The 19,234-nt window shown below is 40.2% G+C and overlaps 2 protein-coding genes across 4 annotated transcripts; one reads left to right on the top strand and one right to left on the bottom strand.

Annotated features, from left to right (window-relative positions):
• Positions 1-633: 633 nt before the first annotated feature.
• Positions 634-4,498, bottom strand: arl3b (ADP ribosylation factor like GTPase 3b). Its single transcript, XM_026178338.1, has 6 exons — positions 4,204-4,498; positions 3,574-3,717; positions 3,361-3,477; positions 3,216-3,266; positions 1,825-2,010; positions 634-1,724 (listed from the first exon to the last, which is right to left on the bottom strand). Exons 1-6 carry the CDS (start codon positions 4,411-4,413, stop codon positions 1,677-1,679), a joined length of 756 nt encoding a protein of 251 aa, XP_026034123.1. The 5' UTR covers positions 4,414-4,498; the 3' UTR covers positions 634-1,676.
• Positions 3,746-17,566, top strand: sfxn2 (sideroflexin 2). Of its 3 annotated transcripts, none has more exons than XM_026178336.1 (13): positions 3,746-3,888; positions 5,168-5,227; positions 8,885-9,132; positions 9,679-9,849; positions 9,945-10,043; positions 10,748-10,823; positions 11,140-11,225; positions 13,240-13,300; positions 13,385-13,451; positions 13,551-13,600; positions 13,680-13,729; positions 13,816-13,863; positions 16,838-17,566. In XM_026178336.1, exons 3-13 carry the CDS (start codon positions 8,978-8,980, stop codon positions 16,935-16,937), a joined length of 963 nt encoding a protein of 320 aa, XP_026034121.1. In that variant the 5' UTR covers positions 3,746-3,888; positions 5,168-5,227; positions 8,885-8,977; the 3' UTR covers positions 16,938-17,566. The 3 variants fall into 3 exon arrangements, with proteins under 3 accessions (XP_026034121.1, XP_026034120.1, XP_026034122.1); XM_026178335.1 differs by lacking the exon at positions 3,746-3,888 and adding an exon at positions 4,538-5,004; XM_026178337.1 differs by lacking the exon at positions 3,746-3,888 and adding an exon at positions 4,538-4,966.
• Positions 17,567-19,234: the final 1,668 nt, after the last annotated feature.

Genomic DNA, 19,234 nt, shown 5'->3' on the forward strand with positions numbered 1-19,234 from the left:
ATGCTAGAAGACATAAGGTAACTTGAAAAGCAGAACACTTATAGCAATGCCTATATAATTCAAGGGCTGGTAGTTCAGAAGGAAATCCCAGAAGAAAGGTAAAATTTTGCATGGGTCATTAAATGTACTAAACTTACTTAATATAAAACAATCAGCTCATTCTGAAAGGTTCTGGAGGCCTTTTTACAGATTTGTTTGATTTTATATTGTCATGACTCTCAACACAAACACTAAATGAAGGCAGTTGACTCACACGCATGCACACTGTCCCAGTGAACACTCCCCCCCACAAAAGTCTAGTTATTTCTGTTTTGGTTAACTAAAATCTTTGCTTTTTCCACACCTATTATCTCACTGTATAATAATCTTGTGTGACGCAGGCTTATACCAGCACACAAGAGGGACAAATGTGTGCTGCAGTTCCATACAAGTAGGGTATCGTACTGCTAGATCAAATCCACATTTTGATAGTGAAAACAATGCTCTGCGCCCCACCCATCAGCTCCCACAGCGGCCTCTCCACAGAGGGTGGTTGTTGTCATTAAGCACACGACTCCACCTGCTTATGTGACCAAGTCTTCAGTATCCAAGTATGTTACTGCATCCAGAAACTAAATAAATGTAAGACTTGTGAAACATTTTTCTCGTGTTTTTATTTTTTTATTCACATACAGTATCTTCAGCTCTGGACAGATTACATTCAAGAATATCAAAAGGAGCGAATTACCTGCACATAGAAATGCACTGGGACATACAGTACCTATTCCTCTGTTACAGATCTGCAGGCATACATTAGATATGCAAACATTATAGACTACAGCAGGGTAACAAATACTCTATAACATGTGCATAAGGTAACATATGAACACAGAGCTGAGCTATTTACAGTTGATCGAAAAATGTCCTTAACCATTTAATTTCAGCCTCCTTTTTACATATTAACATGTAGAGTATTATTTTATCTGTAGTGGGGGGAGTTGGACTGTTTCTCAAACATCCTTGAAATCACACACACGCGCACACACACACACGCACACACACACACACACGCTGCATGAGCTGTTGTTCAAAAGCGCTCTACACTCTACTTCACCATAAATAAGACAATTACAAAAATATACGTCACTTTGAACAGAGCCATAGCAGGAAAAGCGCGTTACAGCCTTTTGTGGAATGAAGAAGAACCAAAAACAACAAAAACTGTCACGACATAGGGGTGAGATGGAGGGAGGGGGGTGGTTTCCAGGACAGCGTGTGAAAGAGCTTAAAGAACATGTTGGAATTCCAGTGAAAGACAGCAGTTTAATGGGAATGTTTGAGGCTGTGACAGGCTGCGCATGGGTGGCTGCGGTTGGACAGAGATGGTGACGTGGGTGGACGGCGGAGGGGTGGAAGGGGTCGATATGCTGGTTTGGGTTCCCTTTTGAAGGCAAACGCCCCTCCTCGTTGTAGAGGCCAGCACAGAAAGATGTGCTGAGATTAGTAAACATCAGCGATGCGGGAATGCAGAGGGGTTAAAAACTCCAAGTCCATGTTGGATTAGTAGTGTGTGTACATTCACAGGTATATCCCTTGTACTAAGGCTCAGGAGGGTGCAATGTGTGTCAGTGTATGCGTGTGTGCTGCTGCTGTTGCTGCTGCTGGTCCTCCTGATTAGTAGAAGACTACAAGCAAAGCTATTTTTTCTTAGAGTTGACGCTCTTGCAGACCCAGTTCATGCCCTCCTGTATTAAATTTAGGGGAAGCAGTGGGGTGAGAAGGAAAATATAGATATATGTATAATTTTTAAATGCAACAAAGGTGAAGCACAGTTCATCTGCTCACCTGAATCCCCTCGCCAGTGAGGGCGGAGCAGGACTGGATCTGCCACATGCGATCCCGGATGGTGTGCAGATTGAGACCCTCTGCGATCTCGGAGGCTGGGGCGGCGGTCAGGAGGTCCTGTTTGTTTGCAAAGATCAGCACAGGAACACCGCTCAGCTTCTCCTCATCCAGCAGCTCAGCCAGCTCCTGCAGCGCACACACAGACACACACATCTGTCAGCTACACAACATGACAGACACACACTTACACAACCAGAAGGGACTTCAACTGTACTGTAATGTAAAACAGCTCTAGGGTTCAGATCCTTAAGAAGAAGAAGACCTTTAAGCTGCTACTTTATTTCCCAGGAGTTTGCCACAGGGATATATTGAATATTTGATTTGGGTCAGATTTTATGATTTTATGTTTTATGGCCTTCCTGACACAACCTTTCAATTTATCCGGGCTTGGGGCTTGCACTAGCTTGTACATCCTGAGGCTGGTTTGGGTCTCCTCCCGGAATCAAACCAGGTATTTTTCATGTGTAAGGTGAACGCATTAGCCACATTTAAAGTCAGAAGCAAAACATGGAATTATCCATGTTTTCTCTATTTCTAACATAAAATATATATTATATAGCCTAACACCTTAAACACTATATCCTCAGCTTCTGTAATTATTAAAAAACTATAAATAAAATGTATTTCTTGCTTATTAATTTAAAAGTTTTAGGATAGGATTGGTATCATTTACAAATGATTTGGGGGAAATAATCAGCTGTTTAATAAAAAATAAATAAAATAATTGGCTTTCTTGCCATAAAATGAACCAGTATGTATAATCTGGGACAGATACATTAAAAAAATGTCTGAGCACTGGGTAATTAAAATATTAAAAACAAAATTCAAACAGTCGTGTAAAGTCCCATATTTGAACACACACCAGTAAAAACATGTGAAAGACAACTAGTGACATTTACTGGTATAGAGTTGAGTTTCACAATACTGTAAAATAAAGCATGTAGAATCCTTTTTGACATTTTTAACACCTCTTAGTACATTAAAAATTAAAGTTGAATTATAAGACTCCTCCAGGGCAGTACTTCTCAAAACGGTAGGTAAAGGAAGGTTCAAAATTTTTAAATATGCATATATTTAACTATTTTTTTCAGTCATAATTAGAGAACCATCTGGAAACTCCAAAACTTGGTTTTATTTTTCATTTCTGTTACGAAGAATGGTACAAGGTTGAGCAGAAGACCTACAAAGATCTGAAATGGAATAACCCTAATTACTTATAATTCACTTATAACTACATATAGTCCAATTCTTTTTTTTTTATCACCGTTCATTTGGTAGGAAACTGAAACTTCTTTGGTGAGGAGCCCAAACCCTTATACACAGTTACATACCTGACCCGTTTCCTCAAACCTCTTTCTGTCAGCGCTGTCAATGACATAAATCTGAAACAAAAAGTTTTCTTTGTTAGTGTGTGAAAGAGTTGCATGTTACTGAAATTAAGGTCATATTGCTTCATTTGGTGCATCATCTCCTCACCAGAACATCTGTGTTTTCAAAGTAGTTCCTCCAGTACGGCCTGATCTTCCTCTGGCCTCCAATGTCCCAGACATTTAGTTTAAACCCCTGAGACTGCACGCTCTTAATGTTGAATCCCTGCAGGAAGAAGATAAAATAAGTACGGTAAGAGGAGGTGAAACGCATGAAAGTTCCACGACTACGCTTTGTATACAAACATCCTTTGTATCTTACCTGCGTGGGCGTGATGTGACTGATGTCCTCAGATGCCAACTGTTTAAGGAGTGTGGTCTTCCCACCGTTGTCCAGACCCAGCAGCAGTATCCTCACCTCCTGGTCTGGTGTGCTCTTTAGCTTGCGCAGGATGGACAGCAATCCCTACAACAAGCAGTTAAAAACAGCAGCGTGGTGTTACTGTTCCGGGGGGACAGGGGGAGCACTGCTGCAGCTAACCACCATTGCAAAAACACATCTCTTCTTTCCATCCACCAACAGGCCATTTCTAGCACCCTCTATGGATTTTGATGATGTACAAGCACTCGTCTAACGGTAACAGATCCTCTGAGCAGCAAGTCAGATCTTGTGCTTTGACTTTCTTGATCCTTACGGCTAATTTGTTTCCCAGGCAGGGCTAGATAACGGCACGCAAATGGGAGCTAAACACAGCTAACGTGCTAAGCTAATCTCCCCTGATAACTGAACGAAGCAACAAGGCAGTCGATTTTTTTTCTTTGTCAACCTGGTGGTGACGGAATTTATTACAATTGATATAACTAAAAATGGACGATAAGGTGTAGAAGTATGAGCACTCGAGGAAGTTTGTGTTAGGTTATGCGCTAATGTTTGCGATAAATTAAAACTCACCATCTTGTTGCCTTCTCTCCTGGAGACGCCGCCGAGGGTTACTAAGGGGAGTGACGTCAGACGCAGAGATACGCACAGATCCCGCGTCGTGTTGCATTCATGAAACATTTTTTTTAAATGGGTAAAATACAAAATGCCGACTCTGATACTGTTTTGAGGGGATACGCTTTTCTTTTGTAATCGAAGTGTATGGATTCTGTTCATTAACATTTATTTCCCTGTGTTATTCGTTCTTGTAGCGGCTCGTTACTAAGTGGTCATTATCGCAGCAGACCAGTGTAAACGGGTGTTCCTTATTTACATTTTGTTTTAAACAAAGTACCATGAAGGCATCGCTAAACCCAAAACTAAGGTGGACGAGTTTAGTTAGCTACCTGCTAAACGTTTAATTGTCTTTAGACAGTACACTTTGAAATCTCATTTTGTGCACTCTTCTTGTCCATAATGTTAAAATAAGTCAACGGACATACATTTTTACTACTTTTTACCATAACAAACCGGATATAATGTCACCGAAGTAATTAGCTAGCTACTAACAGTAGCTGTAAACTGGAGGGGGTTGATTCAACATCTGGAACCGCCCCCGCCCCCCAGTTTCTGATTTAATTTTAGTCTTCAGCCAAATATCAGGTTCGGTTTCCACCGGTTTAAACGCAAGGATCTGCCCCATCTGCTCCAGCCTTTGATTGGAGGACAACCTGCCACGTGCGCATTTTTTTTCTTTTACTGTGCCTGCACGGGAGTTGAGCTGACCACCTGGCAGGTTCGTGCTCTGCTGGTCCGTTGGAGGTGTATACACAGGTATATTTTCGGTTTCAAAGGGCGGTGTTAGCAGCCGGTGTGTCGGTGTTTTGGCTCGTGCTTTGCTGGGGGTCCCCCCCCCCGTCAGACCCAGCTGGTAACGCGAGGACTGAGTTGCATCAGTCAGTGAGCCCCAACTGACATGTTTTCACTCTTTTCACAGCACTCTGGTCGGTTGTCTTCACACAGGTCTCCACACATTTCTCTTCTCCGCAAACTGCATGTAAGTAATTTAACATTTCAACCATTAGCAGCCACGTGCTACTACTTATCCAGATGTTACTAGGGCTCTGGCCTACAGATCCAGTTTGGCAACCTTCTGCTAGTCAGCAGTAGTAACTACCTGTACTGCAGTACTCTGCACGTTACATCTCTTATTTCGTTTACTCCACCATATGGATGAAGAAATAGTAATCATTGGTTGATCGATCAGTTGACTCTACTACTTCACTAATAATCACTGATTTTTCATTCAAAATATACAAACAAAACAACAACAACAAAAAACCCCACACAGTTCCAGCCCCTTATATGTGAATATTTCATTTGTTTCAATAGTTGGTCCACTTTAACCAAGCCTCGTCTTAGCCAGCTACAGCAGTGAAATGTTGCTTTACAGCAAAACATTGCTTATTATCATTTTATTACATAATCATATCTGTCAGGGATTATTTAGCTTGGTTTAGTACTTTTAGTGATTTATCTATGGGAGTTGAACTTGTAATTGAGCATTACTAAAGTGCAATACTTGCAGTTTTACCCAAGTAACTGCTCCTCTTATCAATAATTTATGGGATCTGTGCTGTGCTGTTGCCCTGCAGCAAACATTTAGGTCTTCTTGCAATGTTGTGTCTTATTCGTGGCTCAAAGAGTTGGCAGGTTGGAAGGTTGCCGGTTCGAGCCCCGGCTCGGACAGTCTCGGTCGTTGTGTCCTTGGGCAAGACACTTTACCTACCGCCTACTGGTGATGGCCAGAGGGGCCGATGGCGCGATATGGCAGCCTCGCCTCTGTCAGTCTGTGGCTACAACTGTAGCTTGCCTCCACCAGTGTGTGAATGTGAGAGTGAATGAATAGTGGAATTGTACAGCGCTTTAAGGGCCCTGAAAAGCACTATATAAATGCAATCCATTATTATTATTATTCACAATATAATCAGTCAGCCTCCCTATTGATTTATCAATGAACAAATCAATCATGTTCTTCGTGACCGTGGCCAAATTGATTAGCACCCTGCTGACCTTCACTACAGGTGACAGTTTCATTATTTGGTTTGGTCCAGGTGGAAATATTTGATAAAGGCTTGATAAGTTGTTTAAAAATGTAGTTAAAGCACTACATCAAGAGTTTCGGGATACGTGCTCTGCAGCTAAGGCTTTTTGTCCTCATCACTTTTTTTTAAGTGTTTAATAATTTGTCATGAAAAAAAGTTCAGTCTTTTCTAGATTTAGCTTTTAAATGTGAAGATTTGTTGTTCTCTCTGTTTTAAATTAACTGTAAACTGAATCTTTAATCAAACAAAATAAAGAGTTATGAAGGTGTAATAATTTTTTTCAGATGCAGTCCTACATATGTTCTTTAATATTATTATTTATATGTCCTGGTAATAGGATCTACGTTGACTTATTCTCGACCATGTTCCACAGACCTTTGACCTATTTTGTAAACAAACAGCTTCAGAAATAATCCAGTTCCAACCAGGCTGAACCTTCAGAGACCGCTGATATCCTCTTCTCCTCGCCCTTACATTTCACCTGTTTCAAAACTTACCTAAAACTTACAGTAAGTGCCTAATGGAGATGAACTGTGGGACATTTGGATAGGCTGAGCTGTAGTCAGCACGTTTTGGATCCCCCGGTTGCTTCAAAGCAAGCACAATGGTGCAGTTGCAAAAAACTCAAAATCACTACCCGAGGACCCATTAACAGGAGGTGGTTGATGATTTCTAGTAGACGTTTGGGCTTTGAGGGTTTTTAGGCAGTTTGTGTTTGGTTTAAACCCAAGAGCAGATGTTTCCAACAGCCTAACTTTAGAGAGCCTGAGCTACAAAGCTACAGGATAGTCAGAGCAACGATATCGCAGCAGGGGTTGCAGGAATGATGCTGAACAGACGAAAGTTAGTATGTTTACCAGTGTTTAATGCCAACATGGGCACCGTTTCCTCTAGGAGATGTGGAGCAAAGTATTTAAATATGTTACTTTTGTGGCTATAACCACCATAATTTTATGAGGAAGGCAAGTTGCTGAGCTCTGAAATCCCTTTGTACAATACAAACCACATTTATATCACAGGTTTTATTCTTTGCACTTAAAGCATTTTATACTGTCAGGTCAGTAATTTGTTGGATAAAGATACAATTTTAGTAGTTTAGCTGTGACTGAAGTGCAGACTTTCAGCTTGAAGTCAAGGATCTTTTCTGGGTCTTTGTACCTTTCTGGTTTAATAAATGAAAAGGCTGCTCTGGTAAAGCTGTTAAAGGATATCTCATTTCTTTGCTTTGAGAAACTCAAGGCAAAGGAATGTTGTTGCAGTTCTTTGGGTGATTATCTATTTGCAAGCCCGTTCCAATAGTTTGGCTGAATCTGAGCAGAGAGTAATGCATGCTTCAGAGTTCATCCTGCTACTTTTATCAGCAGTCACGTCATCAATAAACACCAGTGACCCGGTTGCACTGGTAGCCATACATGTCCATGCCATAACATCGCTTCCACCATTTACACTTCAGAACATGAGCTGTTTCTCTTCTTCTTCATACTTTTCTCTTCCCATCATTCTCGTCTACCTTGATTAGTATTTTCAGTTTTTTAATTTTTTTTTCATAACTATGCAGGCTCTTTTAGATGCTTTCTGGCACAGTCTATTCTGGACTTCTAGACCAGTGTAACCAGTAGCTTGCACCTTCAAGGTGATCTAGGTAGACTTTGACTTGCCTTTTGGTGTTGCTGAGCTGGCCGTCTCATTCCTTCTTATAAATATACCAGATTCTTGATTTGGCCACTCCTGAAGTTTTTGCTGTCTCTCGGATGGGTTTATTTATTTATTTCTTTTAGTCTAATGAAAGTCTCTCTCACTTGCACTTGCATTCCTTTGGACCTTATATTTAAAATTACAGTTAAAAGCTATCAAATACAAACTCAAGGCTTTGAATTAACTCCGGATGTGTGATCTGCTTCATTTGTTGTAAGAAATGATGGCTTGTAAAACTTATCAATGAATCAATCAATAATATTAAAATAGCTGTTTTTGTATCTTGCACATTTGCTCAGTTTTCTTCTCTTAAACATCACCGTCATGAGCATCAAATTCAGCATGTACGCTGATATAACAAACAGCTGTCTGGGTTCACTCTGCTGTTGTAGGTTTGGTGCTCTAGACACTGACATCACTGTCAAAGCTCTCGCAAATTTAATTAAGTGACCCCATGAGTCCAGTCAATCCTTCATTATGGAAGCAGAAAGGCTAAAAGGGTGATTACGTGTTCGCATGGACTCCTTACATCCAGAACCACAATGGAATGAAGCGTTGGACTGGTACTAGAAACTAAAGTAAAGCTCACAGCTTTTCAGATTTGTCATGGATACATGTATTTTCAAACCCAAGGGAGTGTTATGAAATTCTTAGATTAGGGAAACCGAAGAGACTGTTTGGATGTTAATTATCCAAATAAGTTTTGTGTTGTGTCTCAGCTTTATAAACATACACCTTTGCATGTGGGACGTTGGGTTCAAAGGTAAAGAAAACTAGTGTCTCTGAGCCGCTGAGCTAAAAAAACAAAAATCTGTTAATGTTACATCAGCTCAAAGGAGGACAAGAGCATGCATTAACTATTCACCAACTCTTTGATTGTCCTGTAATAATGTCTTTCTTCCTCTTTTCCTCAGGATCTGACTGCAGCTGCTGAGTGACGTCCCGCACTAACACAAGCTGCGAGGCTTTTTGATGCATTAATCTGCACCTGGATTTTAACAGACGCAATGGCTCTGAGCTCGTTTGACATTGACGCACCACGATGGGATCAGTCTACGTTCATGGGGAGACTAAAACATTTCTTCAACATCACCGACTGCCGAACAGCGCTCCTGCCTGACTCGCGATTAGATGAGGCCAAAGCTTTAGTAGAAAGCTGCAGGTGAGATAATGAATGCACAAGCTCTAAAATGTCTCGTGTCATGTGACCATCCTCAAGTTTCCTTTGATAAAAGACATTCAGGGCACAGTGGCTCATTGGCTTGCTCTATCCTGGGTTCAAACCTGGAAATGGAAAGATTGTTTGCAGTTTGCATGTTCTCCCAGTGGGTTTCGTTTTAGGAGCTCTGGTTTCCTCCTCTATTCCACAGAATAGAGGGGAAACCCTGAAACCCCCCCCCCCGCAGACAGCCACAGTAGGACAGTCCTAATACTCACCCTGAAAAAAAAGAGCATTCTGCAATCAAATAATTGCAATTCACATGCAGAACACAAAACTAACGGCAGAAGAGTAGTTTAAGTAAAGAAGGAAACCACCTGTCACGTCTGTGGCAAAATCGTAGAAATTCCCATTTTACCTTCAACGTTTTGCTTCATACCCTGTTCTCTGTGATGTAACCGTGCTTCTGCAGATTTTATTATAAATCTGTGTTGTAGTTACGAAAGGCTCCGCCAGCGTCATTGAGTGTGTTTTTTTGCTGCTTTGCAGAGCGGGATCCATCCCTCCCGGCACCACAGCAGAGCAGCTCTACTACGCTAAGAAGCTCTACGACTCAGCTTTTCACCCAGACACAGGAGACCGCATGAACCTCATCGGCCGCATGTCATTCCAGGTACCCGGAGGCATGGCCATCACCGGCTTCATGCTGCAGTTCTACAGGTAGAGAAGAGCGAACAGGCAGAGCTGCATTTTACCACATCCTACTTTCTTGCAGAGGAAGTTCTACAGGTTTCATAATTCATGTCTGTTTCTAGGACAGTTCCTGCTGTGGTGTTCTGGCAGTGGGTAAATCAGTCCTTCAACGCTTTAGTCAACTACACCAACCGCAACGCTGCCTCCCCCATCACTCCCAAGTAAGCGCTCTTAAGACTTTAAGTTTGTCATTTCACATCCTCCAGATAAGAATGCAGTGAACTCTCACAGCATCAGCAGGCAACTAGAAATTTTTGAGGGCATCAGTAGAGGTAAAAAGAGCAGTAGCAAGTTTCACTGCCACTTTCCATTCCCCCATGGTAACTAGGTTACCACGGGGAAAGACTTCTCGTCAGATACTTTTACCTTATCGGTAATAATTGTTTCAAACTTCCTTCCAAAGTGGTCTGCACAACAAACTGATTTGATCCTGTCTTCTTGGATTGATTTACAGGTAGCTTTCTTCATATCCAGCCATCAGGTGCATGGTGTGTGCTGGTGGATATCATGCCATGCACCTGTAAAGCAGTTTTCACACATAAACTTTGGACAATTATGGGAGATATTTTCTAGAGTTATCCTTTCCAACCTGTAGCACAAAGCAGGAAATGACCCCTTTCACAGTGTATCATAAAAATGGCATGTAGTGGAAGCTTAACCAAATGCACACTTGCAGTATTTGGATAAATATAAACATGGGTGCATTTAAACACACCTTAATTTTATCTGGATGCAAGACAAAACGTGTGAGAGCTCCACATACTGAATGCTGGCTATTTTATATGCCTATTTATGTAAACATTAAAAAAAAAAAAACAGTTTTCTAATAGCAGCTGCTGTTCGATGCCTTTGTTGTGTCTCTCAGACAGATTGGAGTAGCCTACGTTACAGCGACCAGCACAGCTTTAGCAACAGCGGTCGGACTGAACCTCTACACAAAGGTACAAATGCTGCACGCAGGAACTCATACAGTGCTGACTGTTTTTAAGAAGTGTTTTGTCGTCAAACTTATCTGGATGCGATCACTTTTATGCCCTATGTTTAAAATTGTGGCCAAACCAACTTATAAATAATAGTTTGGGTCAGACCTGTTATGCTTTTTCTTGGTTTCTGTCATATATATCCTGTTGCTGTTGGTGAACAAAAACCAACAGGAACAAAAGCTGAAAATGTCCCTTTAACCCAGTCACAGCTGCACAGATCTTTACAGGTATTACAATGATATTCATGATGACTTTTCTCTGCTTTTTCCCACAGAAAGCTCCTCCTCTCGTGGCTCGCTGGGTCCCTTTTGTAGCTGTGGCAGCTGCCAACTGTGTTAACATTCCCATGATGAGGCAGCAGTGAGTCCTCCTGCGTTTTTCTTTGAACTGAAGGGTTTTTTTTGGCCATGTCTGCTGAAACACAGCGACTCTGTAAGGGCAGGCTTCCTGAGGATACTCAACCACAGAGCAGTGTTTGCTGTGTTAGATCCTGAGAGAAGGTGTTCTGGAGAATTACTGATCTTAAAATAGTGGCGTGATGTGTAAATCTCTTTTAGCTATGGCTCAGGGGATGGTAATGTAGGTCAGTTGGTACATGCTGAAATATTTCAACAGCTATTTGATGATTTGCCGTGAAATTTTGCACAGATGTTCATGGTTTCCAGATGATGAAGCCTTCGGTCTTTGCGTGTTTTCCTTTAGCTCCACCAGCATCGTTTTCAAACAAACTTCTACTTTATATTTCAACATCTTCTTGATGGAAGGTTAAGTGCACCAATACTCAACCAGAATCCTAATTATCTCAGTGATCTCAACAACTATTTCACTGAATCTCATTAAATTTGGTTCACATGTCCATGCTTGCAGCACGACTATATTTATTCAGTTTGGTAGACCTTTTTTATCTACCAAGGGTCCCTGGGAAGTCAGAAATTTAGCTGTCTCCACCCTTTTGTTTTATATCACGGCATATTTGGGCCATTGAAGTTAAAATAAGAAGGAAAGAACAGATTTAGTAGAAAGCCTTGGCACTAATGACACAGATTTAAAAAAAAAAAGTAGAAGAAAAATAGGGTTTAAACAACTAGCAGATGTTATAGCCATTGTGTAATTAAATAATTATTTGTGCCGGAATTAAAGCAATAAGGAAATACTTGTTATTTTAACTTTGAATCACCAGATTATCAGAAGAAAGATTTTCCAGCGTACCGATGGTGTCATTTACTGTCGCACCTTCTTACTAATGTGTGCTGTCATTGTTTACCATCTGCCTGCAGTTTGATGATCCACCCTCACAAAGTGAAGTCATATCATTTGTTAAATTAAATTCAAAGCAGATTTGGCTTTTTCTCCTTAAATTTGTGGTTTAAATTTCAGAGATTTTGAGTTTTTAGGATTAATTAAGGCTCGTAAACGCAAAGAAAATTCCAGCTTTAACTTCAGTAAATGTGTTTGTTTCTCGGAACATCACGTCGCCTTAAAGCTTATTTTTAACTTTTACTTTGAATGGCCATTATGCAATAATTAACTACCTGCCAAACCAGTTGCACAAATTATTTAAAGTTGGCATATTTACTTGCTAAACTGGGATGGTTAGGACTTCTGTATGTGTTTGTGTAGAGTTGGCACAACAGACGCAGCAGTCGTAGTTCAAGATATTAGCATTTTGCTGAAATATCATAAAGTTAACATCTTTAACTAGCTTACCTTGATTTCTGTGTGCATCTGTGTAATCTCTGAGCTGCTTATAAGTTTCTGTGTTTGCAAAAACAAGAAATCTATACTTTTAATGTTACTCTACACACTCTTAATGTTTTTTGTTTAGTTTTTTTTCTGGAAATCTCAGCAGAGATCGTTGCATTCCACGGGTAGAAAAACAGGAGCTGGCTCATTTTCACAATTTTGTTCTCCAGTTTGATGCTTGTGACATTCGTGATTTGGAGAGAGCACTTTTCATCCTTTTAAAGCTTAATTTTGGTGCTTTGGGGCATTTATTAAGAAAGTGGGGAGAGACTGAAGGTGAATGAGACACAGGGAAGGGTCTGGGGCCTTTAGTACAGATCCTCTCTCGTTACAGATTATTACACTTCTTTTTGTTTTGTTTTTTCAGTATTGAAGGTTTAAGATGAAGTGAAGTCAGAATAGCGACCCAATAAAAGAGTGTTTACTGTGAACTGTGCAGTACTTGATACTGTATATTGTTAAAGTACAGAGCAAGACAAAACAATAAAGCTATAAAATAAATCCAAAATAAATGAGTAAAACAACACAATAAACACATTCCCCTCTTATCTCTAAGAGAAACACTTATTCATGTTCAGTTTCCTTTTTCTTTGTTTTTAGTCTTTTCATCTTCATTTTCTCTGTTTTTTAGGGAAATTCTGAATGGCATCGCCGTCACAGATGAAAATGGCAACAAACTGGGCCACTCTACGGTCCGGACACACTTTAAGGCACTTCAAGGCACTTTGTAATGTGTTTATTTTTTCTTAAATTGTCTCCATTTTTTCTGTTTGCAGAAAGCAGCAGTAAAAGGCATCGCTCAGGTGGTCATTTCTCGGGTTACCATGGCCGCACCAGGAATGAGTACGCAAAGAAGTGTTTAGGAGAAAGTTATGTCATGAAGATGTGGTAAATCCTCTCTCTCTTCTTCACTTAATGTTCTTGTTCTTCTCCTTTTGTCAGTTGTCCTCCCCATCATCATGCAAAGGCTGGAAAAATACAAGTTCATGCAGGTATGATGTTCGTCTTCATTACCGTTCTCCTGCTAAATGTGTGCATTTGTCCTCATTGTGCTTTTCTCGCTTTTTACAGAGAATCACATTTCTCCATGGACCAATTCAAGTGATGCTGGTGGGAGGGTTGTAAGTACAGAGAGTTTACAGGGTCAGGTGTATTATAATGTCCTCTGGAGTATTTCAGTGGTAACTTTTGTCCTTTTTTCCCAAAGTTTGATCTTCATGGTGCCGGCTGCCTGCTCCCTGTTCCCTCAGAGATGGTAATGAAACTGTTTCTTTACTTTCACACAAGTTTGTGGACTTTAAGGAGCATCAAGAAATAATTAGCTTTAGTCAGCCTGGTTTCTTGACATGTGTATTTATGTACATTTTCTCTGTGCTTTGGTGGTCATTGTGGAGGAATTGTGACCCACTCTTCTTTACAGTTTGTTGAAGTTTGCGAGCATTCATTTATTCTCTTAAATGAGGTTGAGGTCTGGACTTTGGGCCATTGCAACACCTCAATTGTTTTCTTTATCCGCCTGTTGCGCTTAAGATCGTTGTCCTGTGACGTGACAGAGTTTCAGCCAAGCTTTAGCCTCAGACCTCACATTTGACTTGAGGATACTTCAGGAATTCACGGTTAACTTAATGACTACAAGATGTAGAGATCATGTGGCTCCAAAATAAACCCACATCATCAACCTTCCACCGCCGTGCTCACAGTAAGCTGTGCTGTCACGTTCCTTTTGGAGAGAAAGGGCTTTCTCCTGGCAACCTTTAGAAACAAGCCCTTCATGTTCAGTCTTTTTCTTTGTACTGAGGCCTGCAGAGTCAGTGATGTAGCTTTTGGGTTTTTGCAGATTGTTTGAGCACAAACTGACTTTGGGATGAATTTGCTGGGACTGTGGCAAATGTTCCAGAACAGCAAACTGCCAAAACCTCTGTTTTTATAGAGGTTCCCACACCTGCTGACGATTAGCAGCTCCTGGCTGTTACGTACTCTCTTAATTTCTGTGGAAACAGTAAGGGTGTATTTAGTTTTCATAGGACTGCACACAATTACATTAATAGGGAAAAAGAAAGTCCTTTGTTTAAATAAACATTGACTGTATATAAAAGATGGAGGATTACAGCGCAGTTGCTCATTGGTTGGTTCTGTTTTTGAAGCTCAACTCAAATTTTTGACCTTCAACTCATCTGAAAAGTGTTCAGAGAAGTTCTAGATGAAGGGAGGAGTGGAGTTGGTTTCCGTACTGTAGAAATATAGTATTTGTAATCAAAAGAGTTCATTAGAGTTGCCTCAGAATAGCCCTTAAAACACTTTAAGACACGTTGTCTTCAGCTTCAGATGGTATGCTCTCTCTCACATATGTTTGAATTGACAAAAATCAAAGTAAAACAGTGTGCTGTGTGACAAAACTTAGGAATAAATAATAAATATAAGAGTTTTTGTAGAACCTTCTCTATAGGAGGAAGCAGGTTATCAAGACCTGTGTCTAAGTTAAGTTGTAGCTGTTTCACACAATCAGCTTCTGCTACAGAAACTAGTCCACACTAATCGACTAGATTTTAAAAATCCAAAGCAGAAAGCTCAGGTTTTCAAGTCTTGTGGCTTTGGTCCGATAAAAGATGTCCGTGTTAGTGCAGCTGGTGGATTAATTTGCGATGCTGGAATTCCTGGAGTTACAATAAATCCTGCTGCAGTGTCTTGGCCTCTAATCAGCTTTCAAACGTGTTGTTCACTCAAGCTCGCTCAGACATATTTCATCATCTCAGTCTTCAGATCCAGTTTAAAACTCACAGAGAAAATTAACCTTTGGGAAACAATTTCAACTGAAGTTAGATTTTCAAATAAGGATGCAGCTTATCTGTATGTTAGTTTGTTTTGAAAGACTCATATAAAATGTGGCAAATCATATTTTTACAAGTTTATTTCCATCTTACCAGCAAATTATAAATATAAATTATAATGTAAGCCCGCTTGGGAACTTATGATCATTGATTTAAATGTTGGTTTAGTCTGATTGTGCAGCCCAGGTCTGGACTTAACGCCTTAAATTTTAGGTTTGGGAGTGACCCGATAGTAAAATGGTGAGGATGCGTACCACATGCCGTTCCCTTTGTTTAATTCTCATCTCTCTCCGCTGCTCTTGTTTCATAAAAATATAAAATGCTTATAAAAGAAAAATATTATTGATGAGTGTGCGGTTAACAGGTGCTTCTAATGGTCTACAATCAGATCAGTAGTCCATAACTCATTGTTCTCTGAAGGCAAAGCTAAAAAATGAAATGTCAGTGAGGTGAGTGGAATTAAAACGCAGCACCAGCGAGCGTGGAATGAAGACGCTTAACAACTGCTTTCCAGATGTTCACTGTGACTTATGGTTTAGCTGGTGTTTAGGGTAAAAACACAAAACTTTCTCATGGATTTTAAGTTTGGAGAGCATGTTTTTCCCCCCATTGGAAGTATTTCAACTTTAAAGAGTATCTATTCTCTACTTGACCAATTCTATATTTTCTACTGGAGCAGCTGTGCACGGTTCACAGTCATGTTAAACTGGGCCTTAGCTCATAAACTGGCTTCCACCTTTACGTTCACTCTCTTTTTAAGCTTTTGCACGAGTAAAAGCATGCACACTGCTGTCTATATGAAATGTTGTCCATGTTTAATGTAAGTTTACACTAAAGAGAAAAAAAGTAAAATGCAGTTCTTATTTTAAAAATTTGGGGGGCATAAGACTCACTTTTCTTTATGTTGAGATTAAGCCAGAACTCGAACGATTCAGCGAGAGAATAAACCTAAAATCGCCTGTTCTTTCGTCCTTAAGGTTCAGGAAGTAAAGTGTTCACACACGGTGCTAAAGACCGGCACATGTCTAGTTATCTTTAATAAAACCTGCTGAGATTTTATAAACTTACAGTAGAATAGTGCAACTTTTTTACTTTAATATGTTGCTCATTTTAAAATGTATTTTGCATCCTGTATTGTAAAACTCATTTATAACTCTTTACTGAGGCCTTGAAGAGCTGTAATAACAACGTTATAACAATGAATATTAAGTACATGTCAAATAATAATTTGCTTTCCTAATTACCCGAGTAGATTTTATTTATTTTTTACTAACAAAAATGTGTGTTGTCCTCTACACTTTCATTAGCATTGACTACAACACTTTGTTTTGCCTTGATATGCAAACAAACCTTTGACTGTGCTCCTCTTTTCCTTTCTGTCCTCTCTTCCTCCTCCTGCAGCTCTATGGCTGTTTCGAAGCTGGAGCCTGAGCTGAGAGACTCCATCAGGTCTCAATATGGGGACAGCATACGACACGTCTACTTCAACAAAGGCCTCTGAGAGTTTTCTATTCGACGCACAAGACTCAATTCATGTGTTTCGATATCGTGACCTAAGTCTGTGATTATTAATCACAATGAAATGCTTCTTTGTTCCTTTTTTTTTTTCATTACATTTTCAAACTGGTGCTTGTCTTTGGATGTTTGCTGTGGGACTTTTGATCAATGCTGTCACTTAATTCTTACTCTAATCACAACAGTCTGGATTCCTGCTGAGAAACCAAATGATCTACTCTCAGGAACAGCACGTCAGAATAAATCTGTTCGCTTTTTTGTCGGAGTGTGGCTCTCCTGTAGCTGCTTCCATTGTTTCTGTCTCAATGTTGGAAAATGGGGTCTCCCAAACCTTCTTACAGTCTGTGCCTTTTTACAAAGTGGTAGGAGAGAAGCAACACTGAAGGCATTAATGGCTTAACTGTGAAACCTTAAAAAAAGAGAAAAGGTTCCTCTATGCATGAGTAAAGTCTAGTGAGGTTGTTCAGTGGAGGCTGCTGCCCTCTTCTGCCAGAAAAGAGGTAAATGTGTGATCTGTCTCTGTGATTTATCTGAGATGTTTGACAGCTGGATCCCTTCACCGTGTCAACTCTGACCTCTGTAAGCTGGAATAAAACTACACACAATTGAAGCACATCTCCTCACAGTGGTGTTTATTTAATCCAGTGATCGTTCATCGTGTGGAAGATGCTCAAACTTTATGGAGAAAGTTATTCATGACTTCAGCTGCACCCGGAGCATGTGAGGAAAAACGGCAAACTCAGTGGCTTCTGTGACACATTTATGTGAGTCATGTGAATGCCAGAACTCACTGCATGTCTCAGCAGTATCAGTGCTGCTTTAATAAACAATGTTCTTCTGCAGCTACATGAAAGAAAAGAAGTCCTGCAGTGGGCTGAACCCACAGAACTAAAAGTCTTTCCCAAATCCAACCTGGGAGTTTGTGCCATAGTAGAAAAGCCTCATAGCTGAAGGCTCTGCCTCCCATTCTGCTTTTACCCTGCAGTCTGACAGTGAAGTGCTTTGTTAGAATAATAAGGTACTTTGGGGTCTTTGACATATGACTGTCCCAAATTTAAGATTTTATATGTGAGAGTAATATAATGTAATTCTGAATTTAACATGGAAAAAGTGCGAGACCTCTGACAGAGCCAATCCCAGTCAGGCCTTTACACATTCCCCCTCTGATGGAGTCTACAAGCTCTCTTAATTAACCATTTATCACCCAGGTTTCTACAGCTCTAAAGGACCCCTTTTTTATATATAATTTTGGCTCTAAAATTACAAAATAATCTCATCTTTCAGGAATCATTTGCATTTTCTCTTGAACACAAATGGCAATGGGGCGCTGATAAATAAAGAGTTGGGCGGCTGAATAGAAAAGCACCAATCCTCACCCTTCAGCATCTGCAGTGACTGCTGTCACATAGAACTAAGGCCATGTCCATCCCTTTTTTGAATATCTACCTGTTTCACTTCATTTTCATTCAGGCACTTATAGTAAAACTTCCTAAATGCTCCCACATCTCAAAATCGTTTTTTTGCTCTCTTTTGACTGTCTTGCTCTGTAACATTAGAAATCAAACATTAACAGTTCCATTGTGACAGTCCTGAAATAATCACTTGGGACTTCTTTCTGTGAGCCTGCGGCTTTTCCTCCATATCAGACGAAAAACAGATTCTGCACCTTTACGTGTTTTATTTAAGGAAGGCTTAATAATCCACTTTCACTTAAGACTAGCTGGTTTAAAACAGCTGGTTTAAAGCACTTAATGTGGCAGGCAGATTGAAAGTGGGGAGGAAGAGGGTGTAGATTTGGGCCTCAGGGAAGGGAGCCGATTGAGTTGGTGGGAAAGCAAAGAGAGGATCAAGGAGTGCAAAGATACACAAACAGACTTCTTCTTCTTGCGGCTGCTGCCTTTAGGTGTCGCTGCAGTGGATCGTAAGCCTCCATCTCACCCTGTCACTCGTCTGTAACACTGTGCACGTCCTTCTTCACTACATCCATGAATCTTCTCTGTGGTTTTCCCCTTTTCTCCTGCCTGACTCCTCCATAGCTCCTTAGTTTACAGAATCAGTGTATTTGTTTCAGTTTAGTTTGTGTTTGAAAATCACAAAGCCTAAAATGATCTTTGTGACTAAAGAGTAAAATTATTACAAAAAGTATTATTACAAACATTTGGGACGCTCAGTAAAATGTAAATAAAAACAAAATACCGTTTGTAAAAACTCATAAGTCCATATTTTATTCACAACAGAACAAAGAAAACATCACACGTTTAAAATGAGACAGTAAAGTTCAGC

This window comes from Astatotilapia calliptera, chromosome 8 (genome assembly GCF_900246225.1).
Source record: "Astatotilapia calliptera chromosome 8, fAstCal1.2, whole genome shotgun sequence".
In the NCBI taxonomy this organism is placed as follows: Eukaryota; Metazoa; Chordata; class Actinopteri; order Cichliformes; family Cichlidae; genus Astatotilapia; species Astatotilapia calliptera.